This window comes from Haliotis rubra, unplaced genomic scaffold (assembly GCF_003918875.1).
Source record: "Haliotis rubra isolate DU_JTF1 unplaced genomic scaffold, ASM391887v1 Scf492, whole genome shotgun sequence".
Taxonomy (NCBI): domain Eukaryota; kingdom Metazoa; phylum Mollusca; class Gastropoda; order Lepetellida; family Haliotidae; genus Haliotis; species Haliotis rubra.
In genome coordinates, this window is record NW_025767182.1 from 365,299 (window position 1) to 393,295 (window position 27,997).

Consider the following 27,997-nt stretch of genomic DNA (forward strand, 5'->3'; position numbering starts at 1 on the left):
GTAAATCTATCAGACATCATGCCATGTCATCCCCGATAACCCAGGGTACTGTGTCTCCATTCTGTGATGATAGGCACTGTAAATCTATCAGACATCATGCCATATCATCCCCGATAACCTATGGTACTGTGTCTCCATTCTGTGATGATAGCCGCTGTAAATCTATCAGACATCATGCCATGTCATCCCCGATAACCTATGGTACTGTGTCTCCATTCTGTGATGATAGCCACTGTAAATCTATCAGACATCATGCCATGTCATCCCCGATAACCCAGGGTACTGTGTCTCCATTCTGTGATGCTAGCCGCTGTAAATCTATCAGACATCATGCCTTGTCATCCCTGATAACCTATGGTACTGTGCCGCTATTCTGTGATGCTAGCCGCTGTACACCTATCAGACATCATGCCTTGTCATCCCCGATAACCCAGGGTACTGTGTCTCCATTCTGTGATGCTAGCAGCTGTACACCTATCAGACATCTTGCCTTGTCATCCCCGATAACCTATGGTACTGTGTCTCTATTCTGTGATGCTAGCCGCTGTAAATCTATCAGACATCATGCCTTGTCATCCCCGATAACTGTGTCTCCATTATGGTACTGTGTCTCCATTCTGTGATGAAAGCTGCCATTCTGTGCTACACCTATCAGACATCATGCCTTGTCATCCCCGATAACCTATGGTACTGTGTCGCTATTCTGTGATGCTAGCCGCTGTACACCTATCAGACATCGTGCCTTGTCATCCCCGATAACCTATGGTACTGTGTCGCTATTCTGTGATGCTAGCCACTGTACACCTATCAGACATCATGCCTTGTCATCCCCGATAACCTATGGTACTGTGTCTCCATTCTGTGATGATAGCCACTGTACACCTATCAGACATCAAGCCTTGTCATCCCCAATAACCTATGGTACTGTGTCGCTATTCTGTGATGCTAGCCACTGTACACCTATCAGACATCATGCCTTGTCATCCCCGATAACCGATGGTACTGTGTCTCCATTCTGTGATGCTAGCCGCTGTAAATCTATCAGACATCATGCCTTGTCATCCCCGATAACCGATGGTACTGTGTCTCCATTCTGTGATGAAAGCTGCTGTACACCTATCAGACATCATGCCTTGTCATCCCCGATAACCTATGGTACTGTGTCGCTATTCTGTGATGCTAGCCGCTGTACACCTATCAGACATCATGCCTTGTCATCCCCGATAACCTATGGTACTGTGTCTCCATTCTGTGATGCTAGCCGCTGTACACCTATCAGACATCATGCCTTGTCATCCCCGATAACCTATGGTACTGTGTCCATTTCATTCTGTGATGCTAGCCAATAACCTATGGACACCTATGTGAGACATCATGCCTTGTCATCCCCGATAACCGATGGTACTGTGTCTCCATTCTGTGATGCTAGCCGCTGTAAATCTATCAGACATCATGCCTTGTCATCCCCGATAACCGATGGTACTGTGTCTCCATTCTGTGATGCTAGCCGCTGTAAATCTATCAGACATCATGCCTTGTCATCCCTGATAACCCAGGGTACTGTGTCGCTATTCTGTGATGATAGCTGCTGTACACCTATCAGACATCATGCCTTGTTCTGAGTCTGGTTTGAATGACATGAGACTAAAATCAATCAGTTCAAAGTACAGCCTTCTTTCATGAACAAAACAAGTTGCTCTCCAGTACCCAGTTGTTATCTGTTTCATAAACCACAGGAATCTTATAACTTGAAGTGTATCACTAGCCTTGTCTTATTATTAAAGAAAGTAAATTTTCCAGTTTGTTTATAACAGCTCTTGGACAATTACATGGATATTGATATGATTTTAAATATTGATCTTTGCCAAACTTGTGTTCAGAGGAGGCATTTTGATTGGTTGTTGATTCCAAAGTGATGAGGAAGAGAGAGCAGGCAATGTGGAGATATGGAGGTGGATGTGTCCAGAGCATTTATCATGATAGAAGGAAGATGGTGGATCGCTGGATTATCAAGGATGATGCTCTAATGTTAAATGGCTGTTGAAGCCCAGTTTCTTCAATTGATGGTCATGTCATCCCAGTGACATATATTGATGCTATGATGTAAATCACTGGATTGTGTGGTCTCCATTTGTGTTGTATTCAAAGACCATCCTCATATGGTGTAATAATGTTGAACGTTAAGTTATACAAGAAACAAAACAATTTTTAAAAATACTTTTGTAGCTGTTTGCACTCAACAAATATTTTCCTTTTCACTTCAGAATAAAGAAAAGTTAGTAACGGATTAGTCTGCCTTTGTGCCCGCTGTACTTGCCATCCTAATCAGCTTATGTCACATTGTATTGACAGAGTTAAAACTTCAACCATGGATACAACACTAGGCAGCCATCTCTAAATACTGTCACGTTTACCAGACAACAAATGTTTTTAAATACAGTGACACAGTCCTGAACTGAATTCCCTGATAAAAGCCTAAGGATTACAACAACGCAGGATATATTTACATATCCACCTCCAACTATGTTCCATAGAGCTCTTTATCCACCAGCTGTCTATATTTAGTTGTGTCACCTCTAGCGGGCACACTGTTATGATGAAGCTTCGTGATGTAAGGGTTATGTTCCACCGGGCTGAAGATATCCACCAACTGGACTATATATAGTTGTACCACCTGAAGTGGGCAGACTGTTATCGTATGCTTGTGTGAGGGTCAGTGATGTAACAGCTGCATGATCTGGAGGTGCTCTCATCAGCACACTTCCTGCAGATAAGCGTTGAAGTACAAACTGTTCCATGTAAATTAGTGACATAGGCCTCAGTGAAGGTGAGTAGTTGGTGTGTTGTCCTTGATTAATGTCATGACTTCAGCTGTGGGTGGGTTCTTGTCAAGTTTTTAATTTTTGAAGATCATGTGAGTGGGAGAAGTTTGACATGATGTGTTGATCTGGGACAAGAAAACACCGGGTTAACATCACGGAACGCCAGTTTTAGGTTCATCAGGGAATGCTGGTTTTATCTTCATCAGGGAATACTCATTTTATCTTTATCTGGGAATAATGGTTTTGTCTTCATAAGGAAATACTAGTTTTATCTTCATCTAGGAATAATGGTTTTATCATTATCAGGGAATACTAGTTTTATCTTCATTAGGGAATACTAGTTTATTTTCATTAGGGAATACTAGTTTATTTTCATTAGGGAATACTAGTTTTATCTTCAAAAGTCGTATGTATCAACAGGTTACTTCAGTTTTATCATCAACAGGGAATATTTGATTTGTGATCAACAGCTAGCACAAGTTCTGTTATCAACAGGGAACACTAGTTTTATGATCAGAACAGAACACTAGTTTGATTATGGAGTCAGGTTGTGTGAAGCAGCTTGGAAAACCAGTTTTACTATGCATCTTAGATGACATTGCATGTTTACCATGAAACACTGTTTTACTGTACATCATAAGACATTACTGTGTAAAGAATACTGGAATACTTCATCACTGTATTACATGGAACATTTGGATTTATTTGGAGACCTGATAGACAAGAACACTTAATTTATCAAACACAATTGAACACAGCAAGTATTATCACCTCAGAAACTTGCTATGACTCTCAGAAGCCTCTAGAAAAACCTGCTGGTCAAAATTGTGTGTCAAGAATCCAAAGATCTGTGTATGTCCATCGTGTATTTTCACCTGGCACACGTGTCAGAGGAGGATGGCTAATTGTGTCTTCTTTCTACTGACATGAGGATTGCTGATGCTGGCTAAATAGGACTAAGGCTGTAGTGTCCCCAAGTGATGTCATCAGTTGTCATGTATCATTATAGAACAAACTTTATGGATAACAACTTCTTTTTATTCGTGAGTGCGACGTTTCGATACAGATTAATTATGTTGTTTTCTTTGTTACATTGTTACATCCAGTATATATACACTTCCCCCTTCTTCATGTTCCATTATGCTCGACAACGGTACAAGAATCTGTATCGAAACGTCGCACTCACGAATAAAAAGAAGTTGTTATCCATATCTATATTGTACTTCCCAACTTCTAAACTGCCACTCAAAGAAGTTGTCATGTATCGTTTTACATTTTGCAATTGTATCATGTTTTTTTGTTATGAGAGTTATGATAAATGATTATTTTTCATGCACAAAGATGGGAAGTTAGAACTTTTTAATCTCTGTGAAATCAGAAATGTTGATCTTTTCATGGACAATTATGAAATATGAAATATTAATGTTCAAAATGTAACCAAATTTACGCAATAGTGCCGCAGAAGTGACATTGGTATCATGATACGTATCGATTCATGAAACTTGTGTATCGTGACATCCCTAGTGGTCAGACGTAGTGCCTTGTTTGCTTGGATGTCACTCCAGTTGACATTAAGGGGCGGTGGGGTAGCCTAATGGTTAAAGCGTTGGCTCGTCACGCCGAAGACCCGGGTTCGAAACCCCACATGGGCACAATGTGTGAAGCCCATTTCTGGTGTCCCCCGCCGTGATGTTGCTGGAATATTGCTAGAAGCGGCGTAAAAACCAAACTCAGTCAGGCAGTCAGTCCAGTTGACATTGCAGTCCAGATTCAATACAGGACCCCACCTTCATATATCCTGAAGTCGGTGAGGTAGCTTAGTGGTTAAAGCATTCACTTGTCACGCTGAAGACTCGAGTTTGATTCCCCACATGAGTACAGTGTGTGAAGCCCATTTCTGGTGTCCCCCGCCGTGATATTGCTGGAATACTATGGGCTACTACAGAGTAACTTGCCCCTGTCTGTTGCAGCCCCCGTCTGCCCAGCCACCTCTTGTCATCCCCAGCACCAGTCGTGGGACTCCAGAAAGACGCCCTCAGCCCAGCGGTTTCCAAGGACACCAACTGAACAGACCTGCATCAGGTAATAATCTTGCCTTCCAAATTAATGCTGGTATCATTCAAGGTGATACTTACCTACTTACTGTCATATAACTTAAATAGCAGTGTTAATATATATTCATGAAGCAAAAAGCAAAAATATTTGTAAACAAATGTGAAAAATCTGTAACTTTGGATTTTAAAGGTATGATGTGTATAATATTATATTGTACTTTGATCCAAATTTGATGAGAAAATAGTGTACCGTGTAACAATGTTTATTATGGTGGTGCCATGCAGGATTAAAAAATCATGGTTACAGTTATGCCCATGTGTGTAGATCCCATTTTGACAAGATCCTTTCTTTTCCTCCCTAATTTATGTGTACTTGTTATTTTTGGTTTTGTTGTTTTTGCACTAGATCCTGTGCTCAGTAAGAGTATTTTTGCATGAGAATACAACCTATTGTACTTCATAATTATATTTACTATGTTCCTTTGCACAGTTTATGTTAATTAGCGACCAAATTGTCCAGCAAACTATTTCCAAGGTCTTGAAAATCAAGGAAATTTTAGTTGTTGAAAAAGACTCCAGTATGTCTGTTTTCAACTCAGGAAACTAAGTAATGTAACCGGCATGTAGGTCTCCCTACAGGATGGATGCTGTAATTTTGTTATCATTACTGTACATGTATTGTCTTGCATGGAGGTGTGAGTGTTAAGATATGGGAGTTACGATAACCTAAGCACTGATATCACTTTCTGCAGCAGTGCCCAGATGGTTAAGCTAAGTGAGTACTTTTTGGAATTGGATAATGATAATGCTGTGTTTCAACCTGTCTTTTCCCTCAATAATGTAATAGGAATAAGTTTAGGTGTAAGTCTATGTTACGGTATGGGGGTTACGATAACCTGAGTGCTAAGATCACTTTCTGCAACAGTGAGCAGATGGTTAAACTAAGTATGTACTCCACTGAGATGCTTCACCCTGTCTAACGACCATGTTCTGCTTGGGTCTGACTTTTCAAACTATAAGACAAGGTTGATAGGGAATGAAAATAATGCTGGAATTATAATCATTACTGTACATACTATGTCTTGTATGGAGGTGGTAAGTCTATGTTAAGGTATGGGAGTAGGATAACCTTAGCAGTAAGATCAGTTTCTGAAGCAGTGAGCAGACGGTCAGCTAAGTAAGTAATTACTCCACTGGAATTGGATAATGATCCTGATCTGCTTTGATCTGACTTTTCCCTCAATAACTTTGATAAGTTTGGTCTTGGATGTGTAGCTGTATGTGTTGTGTATTACAGTCGCCTCGTCTTGCTCCGACTACGGTTATTACACGAGTCGAGAAGCTGCCCGCGGAGGCAAACAGATCACTGGTGGGTGGTTGAAACGTGTGCCGTTTGCCTGGAAACTATTTCTGAAATTTCTAGCCTTGCTTTAGCAAATACTTTTCCTCTAAAATCTGTAGACACAGGGCTTAAGAAGCACTGGCTGTTTGTCTCCTTATTACACAGTTGACTACAGGTTATATGAAGAAGCTCCCCTGTATACACCAAGGTGTTAGTTTTATCCACGGATTACAGCATTCCTTTAACTTCTTAAAATAAAACACTTTAAAACACTTAAATTCAAGAAAAGGTATTTCTGTGAGGTTTTCTTGTTGAAGCCATGCAAGATCAAATGCTTGTTAATATATGATGTCAAAAGGCAAGAGTCAGATAAAGACATAACATCAAAATTGATTCCAGTGCCAAAATATGGACATTAATGTTTTGTCAAAAGTACCGACAGAAATGTTAAAATGTTGTATTTCAGTCAAGCACTAGCTACTATGAATATATAGGTTTACCGAGCCAGATGAAGGTTTGTTTGTCTTAAAAACAAGACATAAAGTGTATGGACTTAAAATCACTGGATAGAAATGAAAATAATGCTGGAATTATAATCATTACTGTACATACTATGTCTTGTATGGAGGTGGTAAGTCTATGTTAAGGTATGGGAGTAGGATAACCTTAGCAGTAAGATCAGTTTCTGAAGCAGTGAGCAGACGGTCAGCTAAGTAAGTAATTACTCCACTGGAATTGGATAATGATCCTGATCTGCTTTGATCTGACTTTTCCCTCAATAACTTTGATAAGTTTGGTCTTGGATGTGTAGCTGTATGTGTTGTGTATTACAGTCGCCTCGTCTTGCTCCGACTACGGTTATTACACGAGTCGAGAAGCTGCCCGCGGAGGCAAACAGATCACTGGTGGGTGGTTGAAACGTGTGCCGTTTGCCTGGAAACTATTTCTGAAATTTCTAGCCTTGCTTTAGCAAATACTTTTCCTCTAAAATCTGTAGACACAGGGCTTAAGAAGCACTGGCTGTTTGTCTCCTTATTACACAGTTGACTACAGGTTATATGAAGAAGCTCCCTGTATACACCAAGGTGTTAGTTTTATCCACGGATTACAGCATTCCTTTAACTTCTTAAAATAAAAACACTTTAAAACACTTAAATCCAATCATTGTTGCCAGTATTTTCAAGAAAAGGTATTTCTGTGAGGTTTTCTTGTTGAAGCCATGCAAGATCAAATGCTTGTTAATATATGATGTCAAAAGGCAAGAGTCAGATAAAGACATAACATCAAAATTGATTCCAGTGCCAAAATATGGACATTAATGTTTTGTCAAAAGTACCGACAGAAATGTTAAAATGTTGTATTTCAGTCAAGCACTAGCTACTATGAATATATAGGTTTACCGAGCCAGATGAAGGTTTGTTTGTCTTAAAAACAAGACATAAAGTGTATGGACTTAAAATCACTGGATAGAAATGAAATGTCTCTTATTTTGTAATATTTTCATAAAAAACAATACCTACACCCTGCTCCAATAAGTGCCCCTTGGCAAACGTCGAGACCATTCTATAATTAATCTTCATAAATATCTCCTGACCAACTTCCTGATTGGTCTGTACATAGTCTTTACAAACACCCTCTGCTAAGAGCAAATATTCACATGATAGGATATATTTTCCTGTGCACATTATGAAGGTTATTTGACAAAAACAACAGCAGGGAAGGGGCAGATATTTGCCAAGAAACTTTTGTGAGAAATGTTTAGTTTCAAGGTTATTCACATCCAAAAAATTGTCACTTGGGTAAATGCCAAGGTCATTTTTTTAGGTGTATACGGTATACATGTGTACATTATCAGTCGGGTGTCTTCTGATGTCAGAGCAAGAACAGTTCTCGAGTTGTTCCCTCCACTTTGCACCTTGCTTGTTTTGCACCATTTCTTTTTCATCTACACATTTCTTCCACATCAGCTTGTATTGATCCAATATGCACTGCTGTCGATTGTAGATAATCCTATTAGTGCAGATTACTGTCCAGCATATAGGCTTCCATCGGGGCTATTCTAGGAGGGGCTGTGGTCATTTGCCAAAGTATATAAGAAATACTTATTCTGATTATATTTTGGGTGGTTCTCCATGAAAGCAGATGTAATTTAGTCTACCAGCAGGAGCACTGTTCAAAGGTTAGTGGAATATCTGTTCTAGTTTCGGTTTGTGATCTATAAGTGGCATCATAATTTGCTTGATAACAATGTTAGCATCTGCACCGAAACGTTGCATCTATTGCAGTAAAGAAGTTGACTATCCATAAAGAGTGTTTCTCATTATGTGAACATGTTTAAATGCTCCTATGATGTTAGATTTGCATTGTGACACCCCTGACTTCTCAGTTCTGACTATAAATTGATGAGGGTAGTTATAAAACTATTAACCAACAGTCTTTGATTTGACTACAAATCCAGTCAAGCTGGTCTGACTACTTGCTCAGAGGACTATAGGTTTGTACTCGTCCTTTGATTAGGTTTAAAACACCAAGGCAGGTGGGGAAAGGTCATGTTTATCTGACCGGTCAATATCCAGGTAGTTTTATCTTGTCTATGGCTGAGTGGGCTGCAGCTGGGTGTTACGCTGCTTCAACAGTGTTTCAGTTATGTCATGGTGTATCAGCTTGATGTGGAGGAAAACCCCACATGATGGCAATTTTAGACATTTTCCACTTGGTAAAACATGGTTATGGGTCAGACACACCTTCAACATTGTATGGGGAGTATGATCTCTTTCTCTCTCGAGTAGGCCTCGTCATGGTGAATCTTATCAAAAGATATGTATGGCATGGCATAATGTATCAAAATAGAAATATACTGAGAGAAATAAATAAAGGATCACAGAAAATTCAAGCGTACCTGTAATAGTTTCCCGTTTTCATCACCAGCTTTGAATAGCGCTGTGGTGATGAAAACTGGGAAATAATCAAGGAACGCTTGAATTTTTCAATGATCCTTTATTTCTTTCTCTCAGTATATTTGATACAAATATTATCACCTTATCTAGGTGACGAGGAGCAAGATATGGGCATGGGTGTGTGATCTATATATATACTGGCAATATCAGCGCTAGCTGATGTACATAGGTGCGTGATAATGTCCATATATACAGGGGTGTGTGATAGCCTTAATTTGGTCCAGAGTTTGACAGTCAGCTATCACCTTAAGGAATCACAGTCACATCCCAAAAGTGGAATGTTAGTGTTTGAGTATAGTTTGGATAGCTTTTAGCAAAATTCCTGCAATATCACGATGAAAACATTAGAGATACTACAGAAGCAAAGATCCCAGTCTTGTACTCAGTTTTGTACATTGTACTGGCAATACCAGTAGTGCCCCTCGTCTAGTGTATCGCCTCCCTATAGGTTCTTATATTTCTCTGCTTCTTTGCTTTATACCCCAGTTACCTCCCTTTGTTTGCCTTCCCTTGTTTTGTTGTGTTTTGTGGTGGAAAGTTATAAAGGCAGATATTGATCCTGTTGGAATACTTCTGTTTTATTTTACAGCGCATTGACATTTTTGCGGATTTATTCATTTCTAAATTTAATAAGTGTAAATCACCTTAGTTAACCTTGTTTATGTATATTTATCTTATTATAATTGAAACACATGAAATTGTTCCTTGTAACGTATGTTGTATTTGGGATTACACTTTCTCAGTAAAGTACAGATTCTAGTACTTTTGGGGGGTTGAGTCCCATCTGGGAAATTGTTCCTTCCTATGAACTGGTGTCTGTTTGTTGTTGCAGTTTTTGCAGAGGTCCATAATAACAAGAATCCAGACTACCGTCGACGTTTATCTAAGGAAACCGGAGAGCCTGAATGTGTCCTTCAGCCAGGTGAAAGGTCATCTGCCCACAGGTCACCTTCACCCTCATCACTGCGACCTCCTTCACCACCAGTGTCACCACCATACAACGGTCGCAATCGTGGATCAGTGGTGAGCGAGTTGTCCTCAACAGCATCCACCTTGAGTTCACTATCAGCATCAGCTTCAAGAGAGTTTGAGGAATCCGATGCCCAGGATGGAAGAGTGAAAGTACCTTCACCTCAAAGAGTTCCGTTTTCAGCTGCAAGAGCTCGGTTTGAGAGTCGTCCACACTCAAAGTACGACACTACTCGTAGCTGTGACAGCTGTGAGGAGTCGGGGGAGACGATTCCGACACACAACATATCGTCCTGGCGATATTCCGAATTGTATGCCAGGGGAAGGAATGTTGTGATTGAAGAAAAGGAGCCTAGTGGTAACATGGCTTCACCAAGGGAAGCATCTCAGAATGGGGGGTCAAAGAAGACTGTGATTCAGATCAGAGGCAGTACTATTCGTATAGATGATGGGACAGGTTCACGTGATATTAAGACCCACTCGAAACAAAATGGCAATGTGACAGGCACTACACCTGTGAAGCCCAACCAGCCCAAGCTGATAATGACAATGACCCCCTCTCCAGCCGACCATTCTGCTACGTCGTCCGCGACCGCCACAGTTAATGGATCAGCTGCCAATGGGCGGATGACAAATGGTGATGTATCTCCCAGAAACTCTGTAGGTCAGTCTGTTGTGAAACCTCAGTCTTCATCAAGTGTGTCTGAGAACAAGACTGTCGGCGCAAGTAACGGAATTACTAATGGAACTACATCAGCAACCACAACGTCTGTGACTAATGGGACCTCCATGGTTAAACACAGTGCCCCTGCAAGTGGTCGCCCAGTTGGCTTCAGTCCATTAGGAAGCATCATGATGTCAGCCCTGCCCCCGAAAGTGACGCCACATGCATCAGCTGTACCAGCATCACAGAACTCACCCCTTCTCCACCCTACCCCTCCCCACCCCTCCCCACCTCCAGTGGAGGACCGCACGCCGTCGCCAAGCAACGCAAACATAAAGTAAGTCCTCATCTGGGACAACTAAGTAATCATCACCGTGAATGTACTGCCCATCTATATGCTGATCATGAATATGGATGAGGGCCTGCGGATCCAAGATAAGGGCTAGGGGCTGTTGATCATGAATCAGTCTTGTCAGTGATGATTATAAATATGGGTTAGGGTGTCTTCATCATGAATAAGGACTGTATAATCAGTGTTGACTCAGATATGGCTTCTGGATGTTTGGGAAATGGGCAGTCAGCTTTGACCATGAATATTGAGTTTTATTAATGAATGAAATAGACTAATATTTGGTTAAATTTGTAAGTATATGTGTGTTTGTTCTAATATATGAGCAGCCATGGTTTATTACCAATTAAGCCACATGTTGATAGTGACACATTCATCGTTCCAGGCCATCCAGCCTGTCCGGGGGCGCCTTCCAGAACCAGAATGGCTTTGTAAGGCCTGCACCACGCATTGCACCCGGCGACCTCATAGCTGAGCTGCAGGCAGGGCCGGGGAAGTCAGGGCTGAAGACATCCAAGGGTCCTAACCGGGGCGCCACCATGGTGTTCTCCTTCGGCAACGGGAATATGGGAGGAGGTCAACCTCAACCTGCACAGCCCAAGCAGGTGTGTTACAGGCGCCGAGTACCTATAGGTGTTCATGGGTAGAATTGGTAGCATCCGCTTGCCACACCAGGGGTCCTGGTTTTATTCCCCACATGGGCACAATGTGTGACAGTGGGGTAGCCAAGTGGTTAAAGCATCCACATGTCACAATGAATCCCCAGGTTCAATTCCCCACATGGGCACAATGTGTGACAATAGGGTAGCCAAGTGGTTAAAGCATCCACTTGTCACAATGAATCCCCGGGTTCAATTCCCCACATGGGCACAATGTGTGACAGTGGGGTAGCCAAGTGGTTAAAGCATCCACTTGTCACAATGAATCCCCAGGTTCAATTCCCCACATGGGCACAATGTGTGACAATAGGGTAGCCAAGTGGTTAAAGCATCCACTTGTCACAATGAATCCCCAGGTTCAATTCCCCACATGGGCACAATGTGTGACAATAGGGTAGCCAAGTGGTTAAAGCATCCACTTGTCACAATGAATCCCCAGGTTCAATTCCCCACATGGGCACAATGTGTGACAATAGGGTAGCCAAGTGGTTAAAGCATCCACTTGTCACAATGAATCCCCAGGTTCAATTCCCCACATGGGCACAATGTGTGACAGTGGGGTAGCCAAGTGGTTAAAGCATCCACTTGTCACAATGAATCCCCAGGTTCAATTCCCCACATGGGCACAATGTGTGACAATAGGGTAGCCAAGTGGTTAAAGCATCCGCTTGTCACATTCCCCACATAGGTAGAATGTGTGAAGCACATCTCTGGTGTTCCCCTTTGTGATATTGCTGGAATATTGCTAAATGCGATATAAAACCCATCTTGCTTGATCACTCTCTGCTTGGTAGAATAGATCCCCTGAAACTTATGCCAGTTGTAAGAGGTTACTTAATGCAATAGATTGTCAGGCTTGTTTACTTGGTGTCATCATACCCTATGGCTTTTGTCTTTGTTCATATTATCAATCACTGGATTGGTTATTTTTGAAGAGATGTCACTTCCAAATACAAGTAATTCATAAGGCAATGAGTCCTGGAAGGGTTGTCTGGATTAATATGGATCCTACCTTGAAGTTCACATTGGAATCTCAATTTGTTGGAAGTTGCAGTCCAAACTCCAATGGGTTTGAGGTCACCCTTTTTATGATTCTTGTTTTGCCAGTACTGTACTCATGGGTCTCACCAAAATAAAATGTTTCACCGTCATTACCTTGAGCTTTACGAGCCTATTAAGCCAGCAGAATGTGATGATTCTGAAATATGTTGTCTTCAATCCAACCGTGTAAGAACTAACAAACAAATGAAATGCATTAGAAGATGTTCACCTGTGTGTTGTACCTTCCTACAGGCCCCAGTCAGCCGGTTAGAAGGGGAGTTTGACCCCAAGAACTTCCTTGACCAGGTGCCTGAGAAGGATTCCACCGGGCAGCCAATTCCTCAGTGGAAGAAACAGATGCTAGCTAAGGGGATCGCAGAGAAGGCTCAGAAGGAAGCTGAGGAACGGCGGAAGGTGAATACTTCCTGTCTGGCCTCTGTAGTCTGAATTTATAATCAAACTAATACAATGATTTGTATTTAGGTACAAATGACACATCATCATTGTCAAGAAATTTCAACCTGGTACTTGTCGCCCCATTTTGCTCATGTTTCAGTCACATGTTGGAAGTGACAACTTACTGAAGTCTCATGTTTGATGTTTGACAACTTATTATCAGATTGGTCAGAATTTGATGTCATCTATATTATTTAAGTTCTGATTGAAAGACAAACCAGAGCTCAACTTGCTTAATGCTTATGAATCCTTTACCTCTTTTACATCCTATCCATAAATCCTGTACTTTGAATACAAATAAAAATAATCCTCAGAACATTCAACAAAAGTCTCTCCACTGTCAACTATAGACGACTAGTTGTCAAGATAATATTAACACTAATCAAATCAGCATATAGCTCTTTTTGCACATGCATTTATTCATGGATGGTAATTATAAATCCGCAAAGTGAGACAGGCAACTTTGTCAAATTGATACATTTTCACTAAAGTGGAGACTGGTAGAATATTAAAACGAAAACTTCTGTCATGCCATTTGATAATCTGATGTGATGCAACTAATTTGTATCACTTCTTGGATTTGGGGGAGCTTTATCTTCAAACAAGCTTTTGTAAGACTTGCTTGATGAGTGGTTATTGTGTAAAAGTGTCAAGTGTCTTGTTAACATATTGCAATGAACGAGAAGTAATGACACGCTAATTGTAATATTTGAAGATTACTGTAATTAATGATCGACTTGCTGTCTGATTTGTCCAGGAAATGCTCATTGCAAAGAAGTCTTTATAATTTGAGTATACCCGTGACACTAACTTCATGTAGTTTTTTCTGTAATATGTATTTATGGCCACATTTCAGAATTGTAAGCCGTTGCTGGATTTTTTCCAGAAATGTTTTACTTTAACATTGCTACCATTTTGTTAAGGTTGAAGCAGAAGAAGCAAGATTCCGGAATGTGCCGGCCTGGAAGCGAGCTCTCATAGAGAAGAAGGAAACAAGCGGCAAGTGAGTACAACAATAGACAGAACAAAGGGAGATAACTCTGTCAGACCTGACCACTTCTGAAAGTCCGCGATATGGCCCTGAACAGGGTTACAACATTATGACAGCATCAACAGGTCTTTGAACCTAACAGGTTAAATTGTATTTTTAACAATTATTTTATGAATTTGTTGACTACCTGCCTAGTTTTTATAGCTGATCCTATTTGTCTGGACAGACAGAGAGAAATATGATAATGACAACACTATCACTGAGAGCTTGTCCACTGTTCTTTATGTTTATGTCACACGTCATTGTTCATTATACCTATATTGTAGAAACTGAGCAACATGCGGTAAGTTTTTTATGTATGCTTCACGCCCCAGGTTATGACATGCTTATATTTATGAGCTATATAGTAGAGCTTTAACTAACAACAAATGATAAACATTTTGTAACATGTAGCAAACTAATATGTATATTTAAGAATTTATAATTAATACTTTTGTATTTGATGAACGGATATGCTGACTGGTGAATGTGAGTTCGATGAATGAAGCACTCATAAAATCCGACTGTTTGTCTCACAATCCTGACATGGTCAATGCATCTTTTGTAACGAGTCAGTGATTATGTTTTATGCCGTATCATATAGTGCTGTACATTGTCACCAGGGACAGGCAAACAAGTGGCTGATAGCATGAGTATCATAATGAGCGAGGAGTGAAAAAGTATCACACTGAATATATGGTCCCAAAATGATCTCCATAACTTTGATGATATATTTTAATAAACTCTTCCTGAAGGGATTAAATTATAATCTAACAAAACTAGACCTGGCTTACGATAGGTAGATTGTCGTAATTACCCATTAACCTATAATCTGTTAGCGCCTTGAGCATGCACAAGTGTATGGAAACAGGCGCTTTACAAATAGCTGTTATTATTAACCCGCACCAAAACTACTGTTCCCCATGTGATGTTGTACAAGTGTCAGCTGTTTGTTAAGTAATTTGTTTGTTTGAAAAGTGCTGGGGAAAAAATCATTTTCTACATGTACCTGAATAAATATGAAGTAATTCAACAGAATCAATGACTAATTTAAACAGGTGTTGACCAATATATTGTACTGCAGTGACATGTTGCTTCCACACTTATTGTTTCTTCAGTTGATCTTCCAAGCCGTTGGGGTTTAATATATTCCAGATTTCATTTGTGGTGATGGTGTAATGTAGTGGGTAATGCAGTCCATCATCACACCGAAGACCTGGGTTTGATACCCGACATGGGCTCAATGTGTGAAGGCCATTTCTGGTGTCCCCTCACCATGATATTGCTGGAATATTGCTAAAAACATCTTAAAGTCATGCTCAAGTTCTTAGCTACCTATAGTCTGTTTTCAGTAAAAACATACCAATGAATTTTACTTTAACAAAAAAGTAAATCAAATAATGTGAAATTAGATTGCGAATCCTCATAATTTTACCTTGCCAATTAAACATTTAAATCTCAGAATTTTATTCTACTTAAGATAAAAGTTGTTTAACAAACGATCATAGATTCAAATCGCTATTATTGGGTTGTATTACAAGGGGGTAAACGCAGTAGTTGGAACAGTGAAACAAATGCACGTGCGGTGCATGATGAGCGTTAACTTAGACCACCGTAGAAACCAACCCTACTCGTTCTCGGTGCTTCATTTAATGTGCACACCCCCTTGTTATACAAACCAATAATAGCGATTTGAAACTATGATCGTTTGTTAAACAACTTTTATCTTGAGTTGAATAAAATTCTGAGATATAGATGTTCAATTGGCAAAGTAAAATTATGAGGATTCGCAATCTTAATTTCACTTTATTCGATTTACTGGTTTGTTTAAAGTGAAATTCATCGGTACGTTTTAACTACAAACAGTCTATATGTTGGTACAGTGAATTAAATTTATCAGGAAGAAAGAGTTTGTGACTTTGTTCATGGTGGGTGCACGTGTCTTGACAGCATTATTCATATATCAGTCACTGGTTTGTCTAGCCCAGGTGTTAAACAACAAAGGTAAAACTCATGTAAAATTTATTATCTATGTTAAGAGTATATCAGTTTATTTGACAAGAAATATTTTTAAAATATTGTATGCTGTATCCCTGTCTGCATGAGAGCGGGTTATATGGAAGTTTAAAGTGAAGTTCATTGGTACGTTTTCACTGCAAACAGACTATATGCTGGTACAGTGAATTAAATTTATCAGGAAGAAAGAGTTTGTGACTTTGTTCATGGTGGGTCCACGTGTCCTGACAGCATTATTCATATATCGGTCACTGGTTTGTCTAGCCCAGGTGTTAAACAACAAAGGTAAAACTCATGTAAAATTTATTATCTATGTTAAGAGTATATCAGTTGATTTGACAAGAAATATTTAGAAATATTGTATGCTGTATCCCTGTCTGCATGAGAGCGGGTTATATGGAAGTTTATGTGCTGCTGTCGCATTGCCAAGTCAAGTCACTTCTGTTTCTGTCATTTTCTGCTTAAAAGGAACTGTATGTTAACACAATACTCTGCTAATAGCATGCTGGTGAATGGGTTGGTGATCTCAAACGTCTTGTATTGTGCACAACAGACAAACAATACCCGTAGTATTACTACCCTGTAAAATATCAAATCTAGGCAGTGTTCAACAATGTAGTCTTAGCTCTCAGACGACCGATCATACTCACATACTTTCAAATCTTTATAAATTCTTTGTGAACAGGGGCGGTGGGGTAGCCTAGTGGTTAAAGCGTTGGCTCGTCACGCCGAAGACCCGGGTTCGAATCCCCAGATGGGTACAATGTGTGAAGCCCATTTCTGGTGTCTCCCGCCGTGATGTTGCTGGAATATTGCTAAAAGCGGCGTAAAACCAAACTCAGTCACAGTCTTTGTGAACAGGACCTTAATATCTTTTCAGACATTTTATCCGTTTGTTTGCAAAGGTAAAATAATTTGATGATACAAACGTATACAAAATAAAGCATGTGATATATTCAGTACAGATTGACACATATTTACTGTTTGGTGTGACACTGAGATGTTTCTGTGAAAGCGTAGTTCTCGACTGACTTTATGAAAATTTGACGTGTGATATAGGCCTTTTTGGTTTTGGCCCACTGTGAATATACAACTACTATGAAGACATCAAATGCTTCAGATTGAAATGTGTTTGATTCCCAAATATCAGGGGGTGGTGGAGTAGTATGGTGGCTTCACTCATCGTGCTGAAGCTCAGGTTCAATTCCCCACATGCGTACAATGTGTGAAGCCCATTTCTGGTGTTCCCCGCCATGATGTTGCTGGAATATTACTAAAAACAGCGTAAGACTAAACTCACTCCCCCCTAAATAGTGCCGATTGCAGGAATTAAGAGGAACAATCATATCTTGTCTTTTAACTGAGTAGACAGAGACATGAGTTAAAAAAAGATATGAATCATTCTTTCGAGGCTGACAATTTCACTTCTTTAATTATCTAGCATACTATATTTTATTGTAAATTTTCTATATTTCATTTCTTTCTTTTAATAAAGATCCTGGACACAGTTGCTGCCAAAATTTTGTTACGGGGAATGACAACACTATCTCCTCATTTTCTATCATGAACATAACACAAGATGTATCTTGTTTGGTCTAACAACATTTCAGTGTGTATTTATCAAATATGGCTCATGGCAAAGTTACTGTAGCGAAATATGTCCAAAATATGAATCATTATTGATGGAGATATGATACAGTTGATAACCAAGGATCATAATTTGACAGAGTATAGTCAAAGATGCTGTTGCCATGGCAATAGAGGGGTATGAGCGGGCAGAAAAGAATATTTCACTCAATATATAACAAGTTTTATGGATAACAACTTCTTTATTTTCGTGAGTGCGACGTTTCGATACAGATTCTTGTACCGTTGTCAAGCAAGAGTGATACATGAAGTGTAGGAGCTGCATATATAATGTATCACTCTTGCTTGACAACGGTACAAGAATCTGTATCGAAACGTCGCACTCACGAAAATAAAGAAGTTGTTATCCATAAAACTTGTTATATATTGTACGTCTCAACTTCTAAAATGCCACTCAAACAAAATATTTCACTCATTCGAATAACTTTGATGTGCTTTCAGAAAGAATGAGAAACACCCAGCACCTGCAAAACTTGAGACTGTCAATAATACAGCACATGTGGACGAAGATGGTCGACCTTTAACGTCCTGGCAGACACAGCTTCGCAAGAAGAAAGGCATCAATTAGTTTATTGTTATTCAGTTATTTGAATTTTGGCTGATTGTGTAGTTTAAGGTTGGTCAGATTAAACTGACCAGCGAAGAATCCAGATCATTCTAGCATACCATAGCTGGATACTCGACATATCATAGTCCAAGACTAGGATCATAACCTCACACTAGGCTCAAAGGACATAGCCTGACACTTGGATGAACATCCAAGAGCATCTGGAGGTTAAGTTCCTGTATGAAGATTCATATTGAACTGAGATTTTGTTATTGTTTTTTGTTATCACATGTACATATCCCATGTCACCTTCAGCCGCTCCATTGCTCGTGACAGGAAGCTGCTGCAATGCTGAGTCTGTGGAACTTTTGGTTTATACATATACATGTGTTGTCGGCCCCTAATAATTTCTGGGGCCCTGTTAGTGTATATTTACACAGTCATACATAGATGCACACACATTATACAGTGCATTGACAATATTGAATATGCAAGTGAGGTGTGATACGAGATATTGATTGTTTTTTAGGGATTTTTTTTGTTGAAAATGAAGTTGCCAATTTCACAGATGTTAGAAATGCTACAACACTGTTCAATATATGTATGATTTTGTGTAACATTTGTACAGCATTAATGGTATACATTTCAGATCTAATTTCTTCTGATGATTTGTGATTACATGGGTTTAATTTTTTGTGATCTTCAAGAGCAGGCCTTGATACTAAGGCTGTCTGAAGCAAACAAATACCCGGTACATGACATATCTTGTTGAACATGTTGCTGCCAGAATCATGTGACTGAGTGATGGATAGTGAACTTGAATCTTTTGTTATCACACTGACAACAGAAATTTATTGACATGAGGAGGTATTTGAACTTGCAAGGGGATGTGCCAGTCTAATGGCAATGTTAAATGCTGATGTGATAACATCTACAAGATATTAGTCGCACTCAATCATCAAACCTATCCACCCGTGAAGATCCAGGAATTGGTCTTCAGTAACCCATGCTTGTCGTAAGAGGCGACAAACGGGATCGGGTGGTCAGTCTCGCTGACTTTGTTGACACATGTCATCGGTCCCCAATTGCGTAGAACGATGCTCATGCTGTTGATCACTGGATGGTCTGGCCAGACTCGATTATTACAGACTGCTGCCATATAGCTGGAATATTGCTGAGTGTGGCGTAAAATAAAGTCACTCACTCACTGATACCTATCAAATGTTGAATGGTATATTCTACCTCTGCATTCCATCCCTGTTTGATAGGTTGTATTATTGTTTGATCGTTTTTCACCATGACTTTAATATTCGATGCTTGCTTGCCTTGCTATATACGATAAACAGTATGTTTTGTTTACATCAGTCCACCTACTGATGTATTGTGAAGATTCCATCAACATGAACTACATTCCAACATCCACATCAGGTTACATCGACGACTATATGCCCAGATATGCTGATGTTAAATTGAGGCAGTTAAGTAGATGTTGGATAATTGGGTCTTGATTAGTCATTCACACAAATTAGTGATCATTATTACTATGACTGACTGTGTGGCTGTGATGGAAATAATCTTTTGTCACTAAGCCATTACAAAGTGTTTCTCATAACAAGTTAAAATAAACGATTATGGATTATTTATTAGTTGTGACAATGTCTATATGTAGTTTCAATTAGGGATTTCTGTTTTAATATATAAGTAGTTTATATTAAAGCAGGTCCTTAATTGAAACAGAAACTTTTTTTACAAAACTAATTAATTTCACTTTGTCGTTAAAATTGTGCCAATGGGTAGCCTAGTGGTTAGAGCGTTCACTCATCACACTGAAGACCTGGGTTTGATTCTTGCATTTCTGGTTTCATCCAACTTGATATTAGTGGAATATTGCTAAAAGCGGCGTAAACACCATACTCTCCCACTCCAAGTAATCCTTCTCATCGTTAATGTTTGTATCTCAGTATATAAATTAGTTGTTTTTTGTTTGTTTTTTATTGGTAGTATATAAATTAGTATGAGTTCATCTGATGGAAGTTTTGCTTGTGTTTTTTATGCTTGTCTGTTAAGTGGTTCTCTTGAGTATATTTTGATGGGCAGAGTCAACCATGGGTTCAGTGCTTGCTTGATGCTCAAAGACACAGGTTCAATTATCGTCTTGGTACAATGTTTGAAGCACTTTCTTAGTGTTTCTAGTTTGGATGTTGGTCAAACTCTTCTCTGTTAGATTTCCTTGCTTCACTTTTCTGTACATTGAGTGAGTTAAAGTTTAATCCCTCATGGGCAATATTTCAGCCATATAGTGGGGCTCTTGAGTTGTAACGCCACAAATAGTTCCAACCTTGCTGTTGCGTCTTTAAGTAGTATTAACTCACTCACTCACTCTAGAGTTGTATATAGATATCAAGGCAGTGTTATGTTGTATATATAGATATCAAGGCAGTGTTATGTTGTATATAGATATCAAGGCAGTGTTATGTTGCTTGATAGACAAGTTTAACCTGCTGCGATGTTGAAAATGCAATTGACTGCTTTGCAATAAATGTGCACAGTAATTTTGTAATCCCATAATACAGATTGGTTTGAAGTGACAGATCAGCGTGATACTGATGAAAGGATGGGTTTGTCAGTAAACCCTGTCAAAACAAAGTTGTGATTTTAATGGAGCGTTTGTGCAATATTTGCCAAGTGTTAGTGGGACATAAAACTAAACACGACTGTGTTGTCTTGAACAGTAAATCCACTAATTCTGTTATACCCAACCCAGAACTTTCAGTCTTGGAGTTTATGTTCTATTGATAAATGTGATGGAGTTACCTCCCTTCTTCAAGACCAGGAAACTGTTGATGGCCAAGTTTTAACAATGCATTGTTGCTCCTGTTTTTACACATGTACACAGAAATGTAAATATTCCAGTTATAGAGAATAACTGAATCTTTTTCACTTACCATAAACAATTTTGCATTCATTAAACAAACAGATAAATATTGCATTTAGGATGGGGATATTTAAGTGAGCCATCGAGCTGCCATTTTACAATATGGCTTTGTGTAACAGAAACTTGTTACAGTGAATATTTTTTTGGTGGCTTTAATCAAGTTGATGTACTGCTGGTCCCGAAAGGAGTATTTACCTGTTACTTTAGATCTTCCACATTTTCGTATAAATTGATGGCTATGTTTAATTACATAAAATTCAGTTGCCTAATGGTGTCGTGTGAATTTTTGGCATTAGGCATTGAATGAATTCTTACACCATTTTAGCATATCTAGTCAGTTAATGTTGTTACATTCACCTATGTATTCCCAGAACCCAGTGGTCACAGATCCAAGGTCTATGCATGCAAAGTCGCAATGATGTCACTGTTTATTATTCGTCACAATTTACATTTTGATATCAATTTCTTCCTTCAGTTTCAGATCCTGCCATAAGGTATCATGTCACTTGTAATGGCAGTGTTTGATTGGGTTTTTAACCATTTAAGACAATACAGTATTTGTGATATTCTTTTCTTTGAAGAGTCGCCAAAATAGCTTTGATGTCATAATCAAGTAACTCTGTCAAGACAATGTTTACATAGAGTTTTCTTTTAGTATTGTTTTGTCATGGTGGCATGGTACGGTGTGGTCCAGCAACAAAAGTAACTTTAACTTTCTGTACATCAGTCGTCATGACAACAGTGTACATGATGTGAAATGATGTAAATACATTTTGTACAGTCAGACCTGGCTGTGGATGTTTCATGTCAACATTTAACCAGAAAACACATCTAACACAACAGTAGTTTCTTTAGAAACTCTCCAAGTCTTCAGGGGGCAGTGGGGTAGCCTAGTGGTTAAAGCATTCGCTCGTCACACCGAAGACACAGGTTCGATTCCCCACATGGGTTCAATGTGTGAAGCCCATTTCTGGTGTCCCCTGCCATGATATTGCTGGAATATTGCTAAAAGCGGCATAAAACCAAACTCCGTCGCACAGACTCCTGGTAGTCTTCAGATTTGCCATCTGCAGTAGAATATTGGCAGGGAATCTAAGAGGGACCGACCATTTGATATTTTTGCCATAAGACATACAGTTTCTTACTTTGGAAGGAATACAAGGTCAGGGATTGTTTATTGACAAGTTAAGTGCTGCTCCTGATGTTGTACACACATGATGCTGTGGTTGGTAGCGTTGAGTTCGTCCTTACCTGTACAGAATGCAAAACATAATCAGCCACACCTGTCCAGCATCTGGGATTGGTTTTATTAGGCTCTTAAAAAGTGTAAAGTGAAAAAAACCAGTTATCTGGAAGGACTTTCTTTATTCCCAAAATACAAACTTGAATATTTGTGGAAGGAAACGTATTTACAAGACGTTAAACTGTGAAATGAACATGCACATAGAAGTAAATAACAAGTTTCAAGGAACAGTAAAAATCTTAATTGTCATTTTGTGGAATTATTTTCCTTCCTTCAGATATTTCTAGCTTAAACATTAATAAAAGTCTAGACAAGTTAGGTTAGTGAATCCTGGTGTGACACACAAGGGGATGTTGCATAATCATGATGTATACTATAGCAGTAAAATTAATGGAACTATAGTCAAACACCATTGTGTCAAACTTTGTGTCAAACTTACAGTTTTGTTGAAGTAAAAGTTTACCATCATATTCTTTCTTTTATCATATATTCTTTGTCTGTGGACAACTCATAGTGTTTACATGATCGCTTTAACTTTGACACAGTGATGTTTGACTGTACTATTGTACAGTATCTTAGTATCATTTAGCTCATTCAGACAAATATATACCCTGAACCATAACGAAGGGACAAGCTCTGCCAGGAACAGGGACACAGTACGAGGTCCCCCTAGAAGCTGACCTATGAGGATGGTTGAGGGTCACTGGGCCAATAGTTTGGATGTAAGCTCATACTGTCAACCACCGGTCTACCTAGGAAAGTCTTATTGTTACAAGATGTTGTGATTGCCAGGAAAAGTGCTGACTGCGGCATAAATAGGTATTGATTCTCTGAGATACAATGTAAACTCGTTCTAGAACAGGTGATGTGATATAGGATTGTGTAATAGGCAATGTTTACATGTATGGAGACACAGAGCACTGACTATGTAAAATAGGTGTCTTATGTGACAAACTGCTGCCTGTGTAGATCCATGACTGCTTACAGATATAAATATATATAAATATGCATATTGCTGATGTCTTCACTGCTTGTATGTAATAAATGATTTCAGACATTGAATGTCTTGTTTGCTGGTTGATTTGGAGTGATCGTCTCATGTATATAATAATTAGTGTGGGTGGTGTGGTAGCTTAATTGTTAGAGCATAAGGCCTTGGTTCAGTTACCTACTTGGGTACAATGCTGAACTCAATTTTTGGTGTCGTGAGCTGATATTGCTGAAATATTGCTAAAACCTGTGTAAAACTGAACTCACTCACTCAAATAATTTAGTGTGTAGCCTGTTGCATGAACCCTTCATTCATCAGTCTGAACGCCTAACTTTGATTCACCACATGGCTGAAATATCTGGAACCCATTTCATTGTGATATGACTTGGATATTGCAGCAGAGTTACAAACCAGCTCACTCCTCTAACATCTCTTGCTTTAGCTGGAGGGCTCATCTTCGTGAAGTATGGCTGAGGGGTGTCTGTGTCCTTGATTGGTGGAAGGGTCTCAGTCTAGAGACCTATTCCAATCTGGAGTGAGTGAGTGAGTATGGTTTTACGGTGATTTTAGTAATATCAGACAGGGAACACCAGAAATGGGCTTCACACATTCTTCGCATATGGGGAATCGAACATGGGTCTTTGGTGTGACAAGCAAATGCTTTAACCCAAGGCTGCCCCACAGACCATTTCTGATCTGGATTCCCAACACAGTTGGTTTAGAAACTGGCTCAGGTGGACTTCATAGCTTTGTTATTTGCAAAACACTCTTCACTATGGTAGGTGACAGAAATATGTAGTTTGATTGTGTATAATTATCTGTAAAAATAATCGGGACCAAGCTAATTGGGGGGACGTTGGAGGAAATGAAGGAGAAAGTATGAAATATCAACACAACATCATTTAAGACGCTCTCGTCAACAATATTAGCCAAAACAATCGTAACAAACTTTCACGATAGTGGTAGCTCTACAACCGCTTTGAACACGACCCGGATCAGGTTAAGTAATTATATATTTTGTCTGGTCCAATGCCTCATTCCATACGGTATTTCTCTACAAGAAAACACTGTGACGTCATATTGCCTCAGCCGACCAATCAGCATCTAGCCTCGCTAAAGCTCACCAATGCAAATATCGGAAAGTCATTACCCACGATCGTTGTGACCTTATGGGTAATAAATGATCATTACATCAGTGATATTTAATAACAGTCGTGAATGCCTGATATAACTAGCTGTATCAGCTGTGCCGGAAGGACATTGATCTGAACATAAGTAATACAGGAATAAGGATACTGTCGGTCTTCTATATGAAGTATTGATTCACGTTTCTAATACTTAAACAACGACATAACCACTGTGTTCAGAACGAGTGGAGACTACGTATAATACCACCTGTTTAGTTGGACCATTTTTCTTCACTACAGCCGAACCCAGTTGCGCCGAATTCGGATAATCGATCGACTTATCCGCTGTTCGAGACTGTCAGTAAAGTCGATTTAGAAAGCCAATTAATTCTTGATTATATTTATCTTATGAAATGTTATTACCCGGTCCGGACGGGTCTCTAGATTTCAAGGCGTGTGCAGATCAAGTGCTGGTAAATAAAGACCTTGAGCACAAGGCTATGCAGGACATCTGACGGAATAATAACTATTCGTCACAAATCTATAGTCAATTCATAATGTTAATCATCACCGTTCGGCCCCAGGGGAAGTTTGATATACTTTTGACCTGCGAAATTCCGATTCCGAGTTTTCAGTCCTATTTTACATAATAGTACATCTATTGCCCCATTCAACAAGGTGATCTGTCGATCAAGGCTATAAGGTGATCGAAGCTCAAATTATTTAACATAGACTGAGATCGTTTTCTGGAACATGCCCCAGGCAACTTGTTGCAAATCAGGGTAGTTGTGAGGTTTTGAAGCACTGGAGAGCGTGGCACTGTAAAAGATTTAATAAAGGTGGGATGGTAAATTATCTTGAATGACATTCATACATTCGTAAGTATCCAACACACTTTTGGCCTTTGATATTCATACATTTATGATCTCTGTTTGAAGGATAATGTTCAACTACTCTACACATCCTGCATTATGCCCTGGTCTGCACATGCAATGATTGTGGGTCTGCAACACGTGCGATACCTGTTAACCTCATGTGGCGAAAATATAGTTTATAAACCAATTGTGTATGTGAGAATACTGTACGGTGGGGCAACCGGCACTGAAGAAGAAATACCGACAGACATAAGGCAGAATGTGAGAATGTGGAATGCCACAAGATACTGCACGAGATGTCCGTCAGCCAATTGGTCAGGAAACAGCAGCGAACCAGTGATACCAACTACAGTCCTGGATTAAGACGACTTGGTGTGACGCCCCCGTGAAGATCCTGGTTAGAATTGGCCTTCAGCAACCCATGCTTGTTGTAAGAGGCGACTAACCGGATCGTGTGACCAAGCTCGCTGACTTGGTTGACACATGTCATCGTACCCCAATTACGTTGATCGATGCTCATTCTGTTGATCACTGGTTCGTCTGGTGTGGACTCGATTATGTACAGACCGCCGCCTTATAGCTGGAATATTGCTGAGTGCGGCTTTAAACAACAACCAAACCAAACCTGGCCCCGATTTCTCGAAACAAACTTAAGTTCTTATTCAAATATCAAACTGAGTTTGACAATTTGAAACAGATGAAGTTTTAACTCAGCTGCATTTATTTAATAAAAAAGCCCAAAATACTTAAGTATTCTATTCACCAAACTCAAGTTGTCTACTATGTTTGAGTTTAATATCGATTTCAGTTCATTCTGGGAAATGCATTTTCTCAAATTTGAGTAAAAATTTGAACTTAAGTCAAAACTCAGACTTAAGTTTGTTTCGAGAAATCGGGGCCAGGTGTGAAAGGCAAGATGCAGCCCTGCTGAGACCCGACGCCATCCGTTCGCATCAAGCGGCAAGTTGAAACAACTGTAGGTACCACATCGTCTCCCGAGTCCAGTCTGAGAAATCGTCTCCAATCAACCGAATGTCAAACCAAACGAACTGCAACTTGCAAGATGTCTGTTGCTATCACGTTGTCGTAAAGCGGGACGACCAAGATGGCGTCAAGCACGACGTCACTAAAATCTGACGTATTTACATTTTGTCACGTGACCACATGTAGACCGGAATTCACATCCGGTGATACTGACGCAGGGTGTTGCTACCGAACCATAATTATGTGAACGATCATGAATGAGACATAGTGAGTGAGTGAGTTCAGTTTTACGCCGCTTTTAGCAATATTTCAGCAATATCACGGCGGGGAACACCAGAAATGGACTTCACACATTGTATCCATGTTGGGAATCGAACCCGGGTCTTCGGCGTGACGAGCGAACGCTTTAACCACTAGGCTACCCCACCGCCCCTGAATGAGACATAGAAGCACGTGTCTGCTCGCATGTCTGTAGGCGCGGGCAGTCCAGTTTTTATAAGGAAAAGCTGTATACATATAATCAAATGGAGATGCTCAGTCAGTACAAATTCAATTTTGTTGTAAACACGACACCAAATTATTCTGCCGAATGGTGTTTATAGAAGACATTGCTCGACCTTCAACTCCCCTCGTCTCTATGTCCGCTGAGATACATAGCTCTTGTGTTCATAATATCAATCACTGGATAGTCTGGTCCAGACGCAATAATATACTCTGCTGGATTATTGCTGAATGTGGTGTTGAAGGGAGCGTCATCTACCTACAGACACAGTTTATACAATGGTAATACCAAGTGTGTTGTCTTAAAGGCTGGTTAGTTCGTTCAGGGTACTCTCACAGTCAGCCAGGTCACGATGACACCACATTCGCCATCACACGTGTCATTCTGGGACAGGAGGCATGCTCCAGACGATACAGCAGATATCGGACAGTGAACTCACGTGGATCGGATTTTGAGGCATAGTTTTTCTGCTGTGTTCACACTATCAACCACTGGTTTGTCTCCTCCAGACTCACCTCTCAGGGATCCATGACAAATCATATTTTCATTGTTAATTTGTAATAGCTCACTCCATCTCTTAACGCTTTATGTGAACTGAAAATATATTAAATAAACTTATCACTTACGAAACACTTTGTATTTATTATGTTAATCTCCAGGACCCGCTTGTTCAAAACGCCGTTATTTTAATGTACCGTTAAACACTAACGATCGGTTAAATAGCTACAAACTCGTTATATCGCGAAGACCTGCATTACTTCGGGTTTCCCTCCCACATGATCCAGAC

At 39.7% G+C, this 27,997-nt stretch overlaps 1 protein-coding gene across 3 annotated transcripts in view; it reads left to right on the forward strand.

Annotated features, from left to right (window-relative positions):
• Window positions 1-19,057, forward strand: part of LOC124291482 (espin-like) — a 91,589-nt gene extending 72,532 nt beyond the window's left edge. The window contains exons 5-12 of one of the 3 annotated variants that reach the window (XM_046728468.1): window positions 4,793-4,904; window positions 6,174-6,245; window positions 10,008-11,145; window positions 11,543-11,762; window positions 13,110-13,271; window positions 14,237-14,316; window positions 14,631-14,647; window positions 18,448-18,579. In XM_046728468.1, coding sequence (XP_046584424.1) covers window positions 4,793-4,904; window positions 6,174-6,245; window positions 10,008-11,145; window positions 11,543-11,762; window positions 13,110-13,271; window positions 14,237-14,316; window positions 14,631-14,637 — 1,791 coding nt within the window. In that variant the 3' untranslated portion in view covers window positions 14,638-14,647; window positions 18,448-18,579. Of the gene's footprint in view, window positions 1-4,792; window positions 4,905-6,173; window positions 6,246-10,007; window positions 11,146-11,542; window positions 11,763-13,109; window positions 13,272-14,236; window positions 14,317-14,630; window positions 14,648-18,447 lie in introns of all 3 variants that reach the window. The other 2 variants (XM_046728466.1, XM_046728467.1) reach the window with 2 other exon arrangements.
• Window positions 19,058-27,997: the final 8,940 nt, after the last annotated feature.